The 18,071-nt window shown below is 38.9% G+C and overlaps 2 protein-coding genes across 2 annotated transcripts in view; both read left to right on the forward strand.

The window, feature by feature from the left end:
• Positions 1–18,071, forward strand: part of LOC134844200 (YTH domain-containing protein 1-like) — a 177,958-nt gene that overhangs the window by 99,865 nt on the left and 60,022 nt on the right. The gene's annotated exons all lie outside the window — the stretch shown is intronic.
• On the forward strand, positions 3,170–16,215 carry LOC134844751 (uncharacterized; the record flags this gene model as incomplete). The annotated part of the gene is given in 2 exon segments (XM_063861566.1): positions 3,170–3,456; positions 15,919–16,215. Coding segments are annotated over 2 exon segments (584 nt in total), but the record flags the coding sequence as incomplete, so codon positions are not given.

The raw sequence follows: 18,071 nt of genomic DNA on the forward strand, positions 1-18,071 counted from the left end.
AGAAACGGTGGGAAGAAGAGTAGTGGATGGAGATTGTCGAAGACGCGAGGAAGGCAGAACTCCAAGGTGACATCGGGACGCTGTACAAGACGCTGAAGCGTATTGGAATCAGAGACAACTGCACCTTTGAAGACGAAACATTCAGCCCCGAAGAGTTCCGAAGTCACTTTATGAAAGTATCAGAGAACAGATACGAAAGGGGACGAGACGAGATCGTTAGGACCATGGAAGAGATCCCCGAACGCACCGACCAGACAGCACTAGAAGCGGCCATTGAACTGGAGAGAGTGGTCACGTGGAGCGAGTTTGAAACAGAGTTGGCCAAGATAAGGGATGGAGCACCAGGGAACGACGGAGTTCGGATGCTAGCAGTAAAGGTGGCCAGCAAACTAATTAAGCAGGAGCTCCACAGGATGATTGGGCAGTTGATAGACATGAAACCGGAGGACTGGCCAGAAGAAATAAAGGAAGGCTGGGTCATTCCCCTGCACAAGAAAGGTCCCAAGAACGACCTGGGCAACTACCGTGGAGTGTGCCTGTTACCACTGGCGAGCAGACTGATCGCACGTATCCTCGCGACGAGACTCCGGACATGGGCAGAAACCATTGGCGCTCTGGACGAGAACCAGAACGGTTTCCGTGGTGGAAGGTCTACGGCTGACTCAACGCAGATCATTATCCGGATGGAAGAAGAAACAAGAAGAGTGTACGGGATGACAGACGAGTGTAACGAGAACCGGCCAGGGGCTGTCCTCCTAGACATCACCAAGGCTTACCCTCGCACCAATAAACCCCTTCTGTGGGGTATGTTAGCCAGATTTGGCATGACGGACAAGGTGCTCGATCTGCTGAAAGGTCTCCATGAAGAAACGCGATACCGGGTGAAAGGAAAGGAAGGTCTCAGCGATGATTGGGCCCCAGCCAGAGGACTCAGAGAGGGGTGCGCAACATCACCTATCCTTTTCAACGTATATCATGCCGAAGCAATAAGAAGAGCGGAAAGAGAAAGGAGAAAGGAGGCGGCGGAGAGAGGTCAAGAGTGCGGTCTCACCTGGAGGTGGACACCAGGAGGCAGCCTCCCACCGAGAGAAGGGCCCAGAGCATTGCATAGCAGCAACAAGTGTAATTTCATCCTGGAGGACTCGTTGTTCGCAGACGACACCTCTCTACTTGGTTGGACCGAAGAGCTCGTCATAGGGAAAGAGGTGATCAAGAAGAAAATGATGGAGTTTGAAGAGAAATGCCACGACGGCAAAGAAGAATCCATCACTTTTGCAACTACCAGCGCCCAGAAGACTAGAATGCTGGGAACGCTCATCGGGAAACGAGAAGACCGAGGAGCCAGGATCAAGAGAGGGTACCACGCGTGGAGCAAGGTGAAACAATGGCTCTGGAATTCGAGCCTCTCCAAGCGCACCAGAGCATTGGTGGTCCAAGCCGTAGTGGAGTCCACTCTCCTGTTTGACTGTAGCGTCAGAGCATGGACACCGACCGACATCCAGAAGTTCCAGAGCGTTGCAGACAGAGCCTACAGGTTTGTGTGGAACAATGGAAAACCTCACACACTGATAAGGATGCAGAATGAAGGAGTCAACAGCTACGAGATCCGCAGACAGTTGAACATTGAATCGATAAGGACTAAGATCGAGTGCAGAGCATTAGAGCGAATGGGCCACGTTCTCAGAATGTCGGATGAGAGGATTGTGAAGAAAGCCGTGCTCGGATCCTGGGACATGGAGAGGACACGTAGTGGGAACTCGCGAGGCAACACCATCCAGTACTGGCGCAGACTGCTGAAAGAAGCGGGACACGAAGACGACAACAGCGAGAACCTCACCAATGACCGGAAACGATGGAAGAAGACCGTTACAGATCGCAGGACGTTCCTCAAAAACTGGGAGACGCAAATGTGCAACTGGCACAGAGGATCGGAAAAACCGGCCCGCTCACAATGGAATAGAGAGAGAATAAGTGACAGCGGTTGGCCTTGCCGCTGGGACGGATGCGACAAGATGTGCGCAACAAAAGGAGGACGGACGAATCACGAGAGAAAAGCACACAGAAGGGAGTCAGTGGACTACAAGTGTCCAAAGTGCAACGACAGTTTTTCGGACCAGGCTGCTCTGACAAACCACTTCAAGGCGTGCCAAGGAGGGCAGGGTGGGTTCTGTCCGAAGTGTCAGAGGTCCCTGTCGTTGAGCAACATGGCAAGACACCGGAGGACCTGTCGAGGAGAACACCCGACAGCCCCAGAAGTAACCAACGCCATTATCACAGGACGATTCGCCGGAACGAGAGCCAGAATCCAATGCGAAGAATGCGGTACTTGGGTGACAAAAAACAACATTTCAAGACACTGGAGCACATGTCCTGGAAACTGGGAATCAAGGCCCCCCACGGGGCGTAAATGACAAAAGAAGAAGAAGAAGAAGAAGATGATGATGATGATGATGATGATGATGATGATGATGATGATGATGATGATGATGATGATGATGATGATGATGATGATGATGATGATGATGATGATGATGATGATGATGATGATGATGATGATGATGATGATGATGATGATGATGATGATGATGATGATGATGATGATGATGATGATGATGATGATGATGATGATAATGATGATGATGATGATGATGATGATGATGATGATGATGATGATGATGATGATGATGATGATGATGATGATGATGATGATGATGATGATGATGATGATGATGATGATGATGATGATGATGATGATGATGATGATGATGATGATGATGATGATGATGATAATGATGATGATGATGATGATGATGATGATGATGATGATGATGATGATGATGATGATGATGATGATGATGATGATGATGATGATGATGATGATGATGATGATGATGATGATGATGATGATGATGATGATGATGATGATGATGATGATGATGATGATGATGATGATGATGATGATGATGATGATGATGATGATGATGATGATGATGATGATGATGATGATGATGATGATGATGATGATGATGATGATGATGATGATGATGATGATGATGATGATGATGATGATGATGATGATGATGATGATGATGAGGATGATGATGATAATGATGATGGTGATGATGATGATGATGATGATGATGATGAGGTTGGTGATCTTTTTGTTCAGGATTCAGAGGAAGAACTCCTATAGATAAAAGTCGTGAGGGTCCTATGAGCAACCTTTATACGGCAACAGTGTTCATCAGATTATTGCTAGATATTTCTACCTTTTGGACGCAACTTCTGATATCTCTGGCAGTGGCATTAGAACGTTTTGTTAATATTTCATTGGGCGCTGAAGCCAACAACATCATGAGACCATCTCGACGGAAAAAGTTTTATGCTGCCATTGGCATTGCCTGTTTGTTTGTCCCTGTCGTCATTTTTATCGATTTCGTTATCAATATGGAACAGGTAAAATAAAATCTTGGTAAATTGTTTGATGCATGGCTGAAATACTATGGTTTGATTCAACTGATGTTTGAAGTTGAGTTCGATTATTAATTCGGTTTTTGGGATGTTTTAAAAATTAGTGTGAGCTTCAATTTCGTTTAAAAAAAGTCGAGTACAACCATTCAAAGATAAAGAAAAATGCTCGCAAACTCCAAAAGTAAGACAAAGAAACAAAGAAAACACAAACTCTTAAGTTTCTCTTAAAAATGATGTTTTTTCAGTTTTGCAACTTTAATTGTATCTTAATCTCAACAATACGCGTGTTTCATTTCTATAAGTTTCAATTAAAACATGTTTTTAGTTCAAACCAGCTACAATTTTTACATAGTTCCTTTCCTGTCAATCCTCAATTTTTTTAATACCTGATACCTACTTTTATACTAAAATTGTCAAGTATATTCATTTGGTATTCAACTTTCCAACTACAATTCATATGTATTTGTTTTTTAATTAAAAAAATAATTCTTTGTTTTAAAGTATTTTTTATAACTTGATTAATCTCACTGTAAAAAATTATTCTCATTGATTATTCTCACTGTAAAACTAACCAATATACTAAAAACGATAAGTTATGAAGAATGTTTTTAGTTACAGTCAAAAAATTCATTAAAAAAATTGAAATCAGTTGCTTTCTTCTCTCCTCTAATTTTGCGATAAACCAGTATATTGGAACCTGATCTAAACTACATTTTATTATTGGATAAATTAGATATTGTACCACTGTAAAATATTTATTATTAACTAATCATAATCCATCCAACTAACAACCCACTTATTTGTAAGTGCTGAAATTACTTGTAATTTCAGCACCAGAGATATTTGAATTTAACTTAGAAATTAGTTGCCTCTCCAAGCGAACCAAAAAATCGTAAGGATTAACAGGATTAAGGAAAATCAAAAATCACTAATAACTTCTTGCATCCCTCATCCTAAACCTTATGTCATTCAAAAATTTAGGAATTAAACAAACAATCGTTTTACACAATTGTGAAATAGACAACCAAAAGTACGATCTTGTAATCGTATTTTTGGTTGTCTATTGTAATCGTATTTTTGGTTGTAAAGGGATACAGAATGTATCCAACTGTATACACAAACAGTTGAATACATTCGAACAAAACGACAAACAATAAAAAAGAAAAATTATAAGCAAACAAAGACAAATAACCCGAAAAAGAGTTTCGAAAAGCAGAAACGCATTCTCCGAATCAGAAGCCAGTAGTTTAGACGAATTATACAAATTAAGAGAATCAATAAATAAAAATTGCCCCATCCATGATCAATTATATTTTTCCGATTCAGAAACAACTTCAAACTCATCAAAAAGAGGAAAAAGAAGAATAAAAAGCAGTATAAACACAAACCAGTACACCTAAAAAATTGGAATCAACCAATTAGACATATTGATAATTATATATTAACAGTCATAAAACGAAAAAATGAGCCACACTCAAAGTGAAGAATGTCCGGATGAAGAAGCAGTTTTTCCCTTTCTTATAGATTCACTTAATGATAGAGGACAAACACGATTTTGTAAAAACTTACTCGTATATTTGTTTGAACCAGGAATCAGTCCATGCAAAGCAGATTTCCCGGATGTAAAAATCAAAAGACAGATTGTAGAACATTATTTGAAAGACATATGTGACCTAACACAACAATACGGAACCTACACCATAGAATTCAGCACACCACGAACAGCTCATGGTAAATATGCAATCCAAACAGACGATATTGATTTAGAATTTTCAAAAGTTTTCATAGAAAATATTAAAAGTATACAATATCATAATTCACAAAGAGCAAACTCCATATTCACTAACGAAGTTTTTGAAAAAATATATAGTTATAGATCTATATTAGAAAAGACAGAAGTTCAAAGTACGTCACCAACCCAAACATCTAAACATACAAAAGTAAGAAACAAAATCACAGTATTTTCAACATTTTTACATATAATCCGCGAAAATTTCACCCAAAATGATGTCTCACAAAACACTAAACTTGATTTACAAAACATTTTAGCTTGGTTTATAATAGATTATTTTACCCACAACCTAGATTTAATTGCACAAGCAAGAAAAAATGTTAGTCCCCAAAATACGAATGACGACACTGTCATTGCAGAACAATCAGATTACGTTTGGGACCCTGAATGATCTCATCCAGCATTTATAAATATTCCACAAGATATCTCAAGTCAAGCCATTATTGTAATATCTTTTCACAGAGATTATGTAAAAGTAAAACCATTAACGATTGACGCAACACCATTAAATTATATTATATTTTTACCTGATACACGAAATAACAGCTTAAATTCAACAGTCATACAAAATAAAAATTTCATTGGAACCAGAAATCTTACACAGCAAGACATTCAAACACCATCACACTTCATAAATGAAGAAATCGTCCAAACAACAGTAACAACGATTCTGCTTCTCTTCTCTCAAGAATCCTCCTGAGTCGATCTTCTACGGGACCACTCCTTTTATCCCCAGGGGTGTCCACTGATAGGGGTGATGGCGTCGCTGGACCCGTTTTCTTATACTCTGTCAGAGCCACATACAATGGGCCTGCTGCATCCAGCTCCTTTCCCTCCTGTCTCATTTCCACCTGCTCCAGTCCGTAAGGTGCCCGGTACCTCCTTGTGGCAAACACCATTTCGTCTCCTTTCAGTGCGATGTGTCCTTCATTCACGATAATCCTGCCATCGTCCCACACCGGCAACTTGTTCTCTAGACCTGCCCGCTCACGTGTTCTCAAGGCATCTCGTACCTCGAATTTTGGGGGCATAGACCTTCTCATTTTCTTGGCTTGAGTTGTCCATGAATTTATTTTTGCATCGCTGGTATGAAAATAAATCGCTGCAGAGTAGCCGATGAAGAGAGGATCCCAGCCGTCGATGAACTCCTTCTGCTGTTCTTCAGAAGGAGTTCATTGTTATAAGAATTGTTATAAGACTAAGAAGATGTAAAAACCTATCCGGTCAAAGATTATATGAATGCCGAATACATTTAAAGTAAACCTTAGTTAAATATGAATATATGATGGATTTGGTTTGAACCTATGACATCTCTTGATCCTGGATATAATGTTTTGATTTAAAACAACTGATTTGTTTTGAAACCAATTATCGCTCTGAGCACTTTCAATTTAAAACTTACACTTACTTCTTTGCTTAAGGCCGATCAAACAAATTAACTAGATTGCAAGAAAAATAGTTTTAATGCATTCAGGTTGCGTAAATTGAATCAAAAGAAACAAAAAAAAGAAACTGTAATTTTATTCATCAATAGCATAACTCCGCACGCCAAATATGAACAGATTTGGACTCTTCGGTTGGAAATTGTTGTCAATCAGCGCGTAATCTATGGGCCAGCAGAGCATTGCATACACTCCAAGATTAGAAGGCCCAGGTAAAGCTGACGCCTGATGCTCAGCGACTTTTCTGTAATTATTTTAGCTACCATTAAAGCAGTCGATAGAAAATAAATAACATAGTCACACTGGGTGACTTGAGCCAGTGCAGCTATGTGAATCTAGCAATGCATACGCAGACACCTCAAACGAGATGTTTGGCAATTTGAAGATTCGTAGCAGAAAAGTTTCTGCGATCTAAGAAGAACTCGTTTTGTTTATTGTACGAGCATACCATGAAAAACTCAATTTGTGGATTGGTAAACTTCTATGGAAAAATGACTTCAGTTTTTGCGGCCCTTATGCTCACGTTCAATGGCTGATAGAGTCAAGAATTTCAGTAGGCTCAAAAACACGAAGTGGTGTTTTCAAGAAAACAAACCAACACTGTGCTCAAATTGAAATGTGCAACCTTAATCAACAGTGATCACCCTTACCACGGAACAAGCAGTTGGTGGGAATCCTTCACTACCACGTCATCTAGGGATCTAAATTTCAAAGAAACTATCAGCAGCCCGAGCCGATACAAAATATTTCAATGTGGACAGTGCCTGGAGACAATGTTGGGAACTGAATCACGTTATAAGGGGGAAATTGAATTATTGACAAAAGACAAAGTTATAGAAAAAAATGTCAAATAGAAGGCTTTATCTACCGAGGTGTTTTGTATTTAAAACCGCAAGCGATCCAGAATGCATGTGATGGATGATGCTCGCAAGCGCGGAAGATAAGAATCCGAAAGTTTTTGACGTGTCCTTGTAACAAGAAGTGGAGCAACTTCTCAACAAGATCCAAATTGCATGAAATTGAAACAACAAAAAAAAAGATTGAAATAGAAATCCTACTCACTGTTAGGACTAGAAAGCATGTCAATTTTAATGCATTTCTTCTTATTAATGATAATATAAAACAGAAAAAAATTTTTAAAGTTTTTGTAGGTACTAAATTGTCTCTCTTTTTTTGGTGAATTGAGGCTCAAATTTAGGCACACACAGTTGCTCAGTTGAAAATTGCTTTTGCAAAACCAAAAATCAAACAAACGAAATACTAGTCAGTTGCTCAGCTAATAAATCAAAACTAGATCGAAGCAAAAATTGTTTTCGGTTGTGTTTGAATTATCAAGTTTCGACAACAATGGACATCTCAGAAAGACACATCAGCTGCGCAAAATCTTGTTTTTTTTTGAATAAATACAAATTTTTCAAGCTTAGCACAAAACAAAAAGCAAAGGCAAAAATTTTTAACAGTGAGAATATCATTTTGAAACCTTATATCAAGAGTTTTTTTATGTTAACTGAACACTAATAGAAATATTCAAATTGAAGATGTATTATAAAGTTAGTCTTTCATAAAAGAAGTTAGCTGGTTATCTATATTTCGTTAGGGGTTGTATCTACGTGACAAAGAATCTTCTCGAAGATGTTGTTTTTCAAATTTTAACCTTAAAATTGAAATTTCTCAAGATAAATCTTCTCTAAAACCTGAATTTAGAAAAAAAATTCTCCAAAGTTTAAAGCAGTTCCGCTGAAATTTCCTTGTATTTTTATCTGAAATTTCTTGGGGAGGTCTTTTAATGGACTCTTTGCTGAGATTTAATTTCAAACTTAAAGCACAAAGATAGATTAATATAAATGGTTGACCTATTTGTCCCACTTCGAACTATATGACTGTTGTGATTTGTTTTAGTTTCTTAAATGACCTTCGATATTTAATTAATACCTGTTAACCAATTTAGTTACGACCATTGGTCGATACGAGACAAAGCTCAGTTGTCTTTTAGAACGTTCTTAATTCACTTACTTCCTTTTAATAGTTTTATTCTTTTAAATTTATGTACATTCATTTTTACATAGGTCTACAGGCTTAGAACATTTTATTATTGCGCAGCCAGCAGACATCGAACGTGCGTGGAATTCCCCCTTTTGACCTAACCATACTCTAGAGCCACCACATGCCTGGACCCAATGGAGCGACCAATTTCAATTGGCGATCATTGCTAAAGAAATTCTGGATTTAGAGAGTCTGCACGGACCAGAGATCCCAGAAACGCAAATACACATTTTGGAACAAGCAACAGGCAACGAGACGGACGCGGAAAGAGCCATCAGAGAGAATAGGAACAAAAACGCCATTAAATAGTACGAATCTGAAGAAGAAAAGCGGATCAACGAAGAAAAGAGAAAATTCAATGGAATGAGACGAACGGAGGCGGATAAGAAATTGCGTTCACTTTTGTTTTTAGCCTTAGGGAGCGAAGGAAAAAGAGTCTTCTCACAGAAGAACCCGAGAGTCAAGATATTGACAATAACCTTCTCCGAGTTCTGGAGTTAACTTGACGCAGCATTTAACAAACCGCCCAACCTTACGTTCGAAAGATACAAATTATTAAATCGGAAGCAGAAAGACCGCGAATCTTATGAACAATTTTGGGGAGCCCTGACGGATCTGGCTAGCATGTGTAACATCAAGGAATCCGACGAGGCAGAGTGGATAAGGGACAGTTTCATCTGCAATATGAAAAACACAGACACCCAGAGGAAACTACTGTCAGCTACCGTGAGCCCGTTGGAAGCACTTAAGCAAGCATTAATCGACGAAAAGGGATATTTTAATCACCAAAAATTGACGAATATGGCACGGTCGTTGACCAACGGGACAACTTTTAAATCTTTTAACAACCATAACCAGATCAAAAAGGAACCGAGCCTAAACATGGAACGGAGTAATTCATGCATGAAGGTGGGTATGCATTTACGAAAGGCTATTTAAACGTCTGCCCAGCGAAGGACATAACTTGTAAAATTTGCAATTAAGAAGGACACTTCGCCAAATTATGTAAATCGCGTAATAAAAGACCAACTGTAAATACTGTAACGGATAATTATGTGAATACAGAGAATTGTACATTCGTACCTCCGCAAAACTCGTGGGCGGAAAACCAAGAATCGTATGATGTTATAAATGCGTGTAACGAGTACGAACAGAGCGACGATGACAACTTTTTGGTGCTGAGTGTGAGAACTATCTACGACAAAAACGGTCTTGAAACAAAGAAACTTCTGAACGTAGGCATTGACTGGGATATGATTGTAAATATGAACATACCAGTAGATTCAGCAAGCCCCGTAAGTTTCTTAAAACAAAACGATTTACACGAAATCAAACTGAGATATCCGAACCTCAAAATAAACCCAGTGAAGAAAAGGGTAAAAGATTTATATTGCGGATTCACCAACGACACGATCAATATCTTAGGAAAGATAATCGTTAGGACACAATTCAATGGGTGGATCAGTGAAGAAACTCCGTTCTTCATAACTGGAGGACATGAACGAAACATCCTGGTGAACGACCATTTACTCAAGCTGGGCATAGAAGTGACTCAGAGGAAATGCCCCCAACCGATTTGCATGTTCAATCAACCTACACCTGAGAGTGAGTACAAAAACTTACCTTCTTTATCCGACAGGATTTTTAACGAGTTCAAAGAACTATTCACTAGAGTGGAGAAAATACCCGACGATCGAAAAGTAACAAATTTCCACTCACCTTTTAAACCAATACAATCCAAAGGGAGAAGAGTACCGCTTCACTTACTAGCTGGATTGAAACGAAGAATTGAAAAGAATGGAGACAGAAGGTCATATAATAATATTAGAGAAATGCGATGAAGATTGTTTTATCAGCCCAATTATAATTACTCGGAAAAAGGATGCTTCGATCAATCTGGCTTTAGACTCCAAATTATTGAACGATCAAATTTTTAAAAATAAGTATCAAATACCGAACATCTATGAACTTATAGACAACGTGACCCTTCAATTCTCAGAGAAATCCAATGGACGAGTTTGGTTTTGCATTTTAGACTTGAAAAACGCGTATGGCCAAATGAAACTATGCAAACAAACGAGTAAGCAATGTAATTATAGCATAGTAGGCGGCAAAACTACCGGAACATATCGATTTTTAACGGGAATTTACGGACTGGGGGACATGTGAAACGAATTCCAACGGGTTATGGACTCACTGCTGGAAAATATCCCTTTCACAAATTGTTACATAGTTAAAATCCTATTAGCCTCAAGGGGATCTTTGGAAGAACATAAAACAATAGTGTATATAATCTTATCAATATTAGATAAGAACAATATGGCAGTTAAATGGGGAAAATGTGCATTCTTTAAATCAGATATCGAATGGCTTGGTTTCAAAATTTCCGGCGATGGAGTACGACCTTTGGTCGGTAAAGCAGACGCGATAAAAAGTTTGCCAATACCCAAGAACATTTCCGAATTACGCTCGTTCTTCGGTTCGATAAACCAGTATGTAAATTTCGTCCCTAATTTATCGACCCTAAGCTCTCCCCTTCGTCCTCTTCTAAATAAAAAATCGGTTCACAAATGGGAATATGACCACTCTATAGCGTTTGAGAATTTAAAAGCGGAAATTGTAAAAATCACAGAAAACAGTCACTTTGATATAAAAAAGAAGACAAGACTAAAAACAGACGATTCAGACAACGGACTGGTGCAACCTAGAACAGCTACAGGGCGACCAGTGGAAAACAATCGCGTTCGCGTCGAGATTTTTTGAATAACCATGAAATGAAGTATTCTACCAAAGTATTAGAGTCGTTACGAGTTGTATGGGCAACAGAACATTTTAGAAACTACTTGTATGGAACTGAATTCCAAATAGTAACAGACCACAAAGCATTACTATCAGCACTCTCAGCAAAGCACGGGCACAAAACGATGCACAGTCGATTGACCCGTTAGGTGAACAGACTTATACCATTCAATTTTAAAATATCCCATTTACCGGGAAAAGACATGTGCTTTACGGACCTTTTATCTAGACTTCTTTTGGGCAAAACCCTCCCAATTTCTCACTATGACGACGAATTTGTAGTCTCTTAAATCGATAAAATTCAGAAATTTTTATTGAATAAACTACATTCTAAATGTATAACTGTAAATACTGTAGATATAATAGCGTTGTAAATACGGTCGCTGTAAATACTTACTCTCGAGTTATTACAATCCCGGCTAGAGAATTCATTAGAAAACAGACAATTTTTACCATCTTCCAAAAAACGGCTAGAGTTCCCTATGGAGAAAGCTACTGAACCACTACTGATCATCCCCGAAGAACATAATATCGCTCTCAAATCCAGAGATGACCGACTTTCACCCGACCACGCGGGCCTCTTAAGAAGATACAAGTCGGAATTAAATCTTCCCAATTCCCCTATTCGCCCTGAAAACCACTGCTCAAAGAAACTGTTGCAAATTATGACCAGGGAAGATAAAGTGCTGTGGGACTTGATTGAGACGATAAAGACAAATCGACCAATGGGCATATACGGAGCTTACATGAAAATTTATGCAAAAGATCTACACGTGAAGGACAATTTACTTTTTCTCGATAACAAATTAGTCGTTCCAGCTATCATCAGGGGAACCTTCAATTCGATGCTCCATGAGTTTCATCCAGGACAGTTTGGGATGAAATCACTTGCCAAATACTTGTGGTGGCCGCACATTTATTCAGAAATTTACCACCACGGGAGAACGTGTAGTCAGTGTTTAAAAGCTGGTAAGAACATAAAGTGTTACTAGGTACCCATAATATTTCGAAACTTCCGAAGTTGATACTCCAGAATGACGAAATCAATCTGGACTTTACGGGACCGTTAGATGCGTTCTGGGGTAATAATAAATACAATCTTCTGTGCTTTGACCGCTACACAAAGTTCCCTTCGGCCAAAATCGTTAACAACACCTCTACGAAAATGTCAATTCCTTCTTAAACGATTACTGTCATCTACACGGGTTCCCAAGAAAAATCTGATTCGACCATGGGTCATGCTTCTTATCCCATGATTTCAAAAATTTCTGCGAAAAATTCAAGATTGAAATTATTTACAGTACAGTCGGCGATCACAAATCCAATGGGCTAGTGGAAAGATTAGTTTACACGTCAAATCGAAACTACTGGCAATGTCGTTCGAATTACCAAAGCCATCACTAATCGAGTCGATTGAGAAAATCATTTGGTATTTGAGAATTTCGAAACAACCCGCTATCGGCTGTACCCCTTTTGAGAAACACTTTAATAGAACAGCGAACACTAGGTGGAAAATTTTTTGTCCGATATTGATCATTTAGATAAAGGGAAAGCTATCATGTCGAAACATCGGGCCAACAACTGGGAACTCCACGACGGGGCAGAAGACGCATACCTGGATGAGGAAAAGGACAACACCTCAGACTCAGAAGACAACCTGCCGCTAGCTAGGACGGTCACTACAAATACAAACGCAGACGATATCAAACAAGCTCCAGAACCTCTCTAAAAAACGCAGTCATTGGAGGTAATTTATATAGAAAGGGCTCTAACAGGAAAAGTAGGCACCCATATTTTAATCTGGTTCAGGGGGATAAAATCGACACTTCCGAACACACCATAACCCTTGACACGGCCACGTGTTACGTAGATCAGACCTGGCTATCAATGGAAAAATACTCCCTGGGCCTAAAAAATAATAGTGAACCAGACACCCACCGGGCATAAACTTCATACCCATTCGAGTTTAGCTGGAAAAAAGGAAGCTCTCACCACCAAAGAAATCAGTTACAACACCCTATGGGCATTCGAGACAAGGCACCTCAGGAGCTAACACAAACAGAGCATGGACTGGTGCACCGACCGTGAGCGTGGCCACTCAAGACTCCTCTCGAAATTCTTCAGATTCCTCATCCTCATTAAACCTAAATTCGTAGGACGGGAAAACTGACGACTATTTCGAAGATGTGACCAATAATAACCTACCCCAGAACCACCAAGAATCTAACCAGGGCTAAAGTGTTACAGGTACCGTCGACTCCCCACACTCAAGCTCAAAAATGGCAGTACACACCGACCTCAGGGAGATCGTCAAAGAAAACACTATACTGATAGATAGTGTTCCTGATTTTACTGTCAACCCGACGATACAACTAAGACAATCTAGACCACGCAGGAATGTGGGACCTCCACATTTTTACGGAAATCATCGCTTTGTTGGCGTGGTCCTGGAAAACGATGACACAGGGACTTCACCCCCCCCCCCCCCCCCCCCCCCTCATAGTCTACCCCACCCGGAATTTCCTGGGCAACTTTCACGGTCTCATCACCGTCAGATTTCTTGACACCATTAGCGGAGGCTCCTCCCTGACAAACACTTATTGCGGAAACAACATTAACCTGGTCATCAAAGAATTCTCTCCCTTCGGTCAGACCAGTAAATTCACCAATGAAGACCTTCTTTAACGAAAATTCCTCGGGCTCGCTCTCAGCTTATCAGACCACTAAGGATTATCCGTACGAGTTAGACAACTGTAGCAAATTTTCCCAAACTATTGATTCGGAGATTAGAGCAAAACTCGATCATTTTGACGACCAATTTAACTAATTCGTACCAAATTAAGCAAAAACTTTATCCATACCTTACCTTATGATTTTAGTAGCTATCTGTAAATACAATTGTACATGTTAATGTACATGTGTGGATTACCGTTGGCTTAGTTTTAGTTTGGTTAGTTGTTTTATTTTATTCTGTATATTCACCCTGTACATTGTACATTCTCTCTCAATTATGGATACTATTTTGTTTGCTGTATTTTTACCTTCATGGCGCAGTTTGTAAAATTTTGTTCATTCTCGAAGGGGGAAAAAGGTGTATTTAGAATTAGTTAGTTAGTATGCAGTTTTATTTTTTTCCCGGTGGGAAATATTGTGACTTGTTTTAGTGTCTTAAATGACCTTCGGTATTTAATTAATACCTGTTAACCAATTTAGTTACGACCATTGGTCGATACGAGACAAAGCTCAGTTGTATTTTAGAACGTTCTTAATTCACTTACTTCCATTTAATAGTTTTATTCTTTTAAGTTTATGTACATTCATTTGTACATAGGTCTTCAAGTATTAACATTTTATTAATGACGACTGTGTTTGTCTTATGTTTTGCCTTTCTCAACAAACTTTGAGTTTGTTTTGACTTTCTGGAACACATTCGGTTTTGGTGTTTTGACTTTGTGATTGTAGTCGAAGTGTAAATTGAGCGAACTTTGCGCATTGATGCAGTCAACTTTTAGTCACAAAATGCAAAACAGATCTGGCACATTGATATTACATTGTTTGGTTTGTTATTGGCTCAACAATTGTCTTTAACGAAAACAATAAAACACGGACATAGCGGACAATTTAGCCAACTCTCGGCAACTTTCATCATGCGTAAGAGTTGTTGAGAAGTTTTTAAAAAATGAAAAATGCACTAAATACGTACCAATTTCAATAACTTTTTTCCTAATAAAGCTGTTCCTTGCGAGGCCAAACTGTGTATTTTGTAAAATGTGTTGGAGTCCGCAACAGGCAGAAAACATTTTTGTCGCTGAATCCGCAATATTGGTAGTTTCTTATCTTCTTTGTTTTTTTTTGGTTCGTGGAATCGGAAACAGTTTGTGGAGTCCCCAAAAAAGTATTATTATATGTGTCTTGTAAATACGTTGTCAGGGGAATCTGCAAATAGTAAGCGAATGCAAAAATTGTAAGTGGAGTCCACAAAAAGTAAGCGGAATCCGCATACAACACGGCCGGAGTCCGCTTAAAATTTGCTGAAGGCGTTTTCATGTGTTGAATCCGGAACAACTAATTATATTTGCATGTTGAAGAATCCGCGAGAAAACTAATACGACGTCAAAGCTTACGTTACCCGTATTTGAGAGCTGAAGCAGGGAAATTTGTAAATATGATTCACTTATATTTGGAAACAGTTTTAAAGTTTTGTCTCTGGATTCCAATTGGCCTCGTGCACCAATGACACCAATGAAACAAAAAAGCTCTGACGGAAAAATTGTCAAACACGAAATTATGATTTACCTTCATTGCAAACTTTTTAGCAAATTATCAACTGATTTCCAATTTATTTCCAACTGTTTTTTTTTCATCTTTCAGTTTCGAACCGACAACAAAAAAGACATTTCTGATGGTATTTCGACATGCGCCAACTGCCTTCGATATAAAATTCAGCAGAACCTAAGACCCGGGTTGCCAATTTCTCTGGTTGTTATTGTTTTGTGCGCCTATCTATACATCAGATGTGCTATCACATTGAAGAAGTCAACTATCACTCGAAAAGGACTGTTAACTAAAGCTTTTGCTGCTATTCTGTTCTTCTGGATTGTCATGGTTTTGCCACATGTAATATTCATTGACTTTTGGATGAAAGGAGGGTTCTTTTGCATTTTCTAAAACCTTGCCAGAATATTTGAAGACATTTTGTTGTAGTTATCCCGGGTTGACCAAAAATGCTTATCATACAATTGTCATAAATGGGAAATTTCTTTTCATACAATTTCATACAATTCCATACGTACAGAAAATTGTATGAAAACTCTATGATAAGCATTTTTCCATAAATGGAAATTGTATGACAAGCATTTTCGGTGTATGGAGGTCAACCCGGGATCTTTGTTTGACTGAGAGCTTTTTTGCAAACTGGTCAATGTTGAGGAATCTGAGGAAAAGTGAGAAAAAATTGTGGCAGTTGAAATAACGGCTCGCAGATGAAACATCGAAAACTCCGGGAAAAATTGTCATACGGCAATTTGTATGTAAGAAATTTGCTAAAAATCTGTTCATTTTACATGTTCACTCATTTTATCACAGATATTAAGATATATATTTGTAAAATGCATTTGAGAAAAAATCAAAAGGTAGAGCAAACACTGGAAAAGAGCCGAAATAATTTTCCAAATTAAAGACAAGGCGTCAATACTTTTCACAGGATAGAAACAACCAGCGAAAAACTGCAACATTTTTTGCCATTCGAAATTGTCTGCAAAAAACCAACCCGAGCACAAGTTCGCCAATTCCGTTTTTTTTTGAAAAACTGGAACAAGTTTGCAAGTTTGGGTAAATGGTAACTTGAAAGTGTTCAATTTAGTAAAACGTATGTATATCATAAACATGAAAATTTGAAAGCGCCACATTGGTGATAGTAGTCCAAGACGATTGACAGTGAATCCTGCTTATCTTTATCATGTACACCCAGAGGCGGAATTAGACGGGGGGGGGGGGGGGGGGCGGTGGGAGTGGGGGATTTAGGGGGCGGTGGATGGTGGCAAACAATCCCACCCCCCCCCCCCCCCCAGCCCTCAGGGTGATATATCCATTTCTGGTGACGGACCCTAAAATTTTTCTAATGGACCCATTTCTGGTAACGCACCCTTTTTTTGGCAAATTTTTTTCAAAGGTTTTCCTGCGGCGCAGAAAATAAGTCCAAAAATAGATTTTTCAATGCTTTGGGAGAGCTCGAAAAATCAATTAGTAAAAAAAAGGTCGACAAAAATTTTGAAAATCCGCCCCCCACGAGAAAATCCTATATCCGGACTTGTGTACACACAAGTAAGCAAAAAAAAACAGTTTCATCATTTTTGTTTAACCAAAAAACTGATATTAGTGGCGTGTGCAAAAAGTTTTCTGAGGTGGAATAATTATCGAAAAATTTTGAAAATTTTGTCGAACATTTTTTTTTGGTAGACCAATTTGATTTCCCGAGCAGAGCTTACCTGAAATAGTATAAGAAACCTAGTTTGTGAAAATAATTCTGCACCGCAGGCAAATTTTTTTATCGAAAAGGCCAAAGAAGGAATTTTCAGGCACTTTTTGAAAAATTTTGACCAAAAAATTGCGTTTTTTGGAGTCCGCTTCCCTGTCAAAATTAGTCGTATTGGCAGCAAAAGCGACTTTGCAAAAATTTTGAGATTGTTCACCGAAAAAATAGATTTCATAAAATTATACCAAAGTTAGTCCCTTTGGAGAATTTTGGCAATCAGACTTGAAGAAAAGGAATCACCCCCTTCCGCCCCTCCCCCCTCGGCACGCTACTAGTAGGATCGGTGATCCTAATGCACTTTCAACAAAATAAGAAAGGAACGTAGAGTTTATTACCTTGGGACTTGCATGCAGTATGGTAAAGCTAATAGTAACTTGAGCGTAAGATTGAGCCATCATTAAGTATTACAGCAAACGAAGGGTCGAGTTCAAAATAGTTCAACATTCAAAGAACCTCACTTGCTAGAAAATAAAAATTGACAAAATGCAAA

Source organism: Symsagittifera roscoffensis, chromosome 4, assembly GCF_963678635.1.
Source record: "Symsagittifera roscoffensis chromosome 4, txSymRosc1.1, whole genome shotgun sequence".
Taxonomy (NCBI): Eukaryota; Metazoa; Xenacoelomorpha; order Acoela; family Convolutidae; genus Symsagittifera; species Symsagittifera roscoffensis.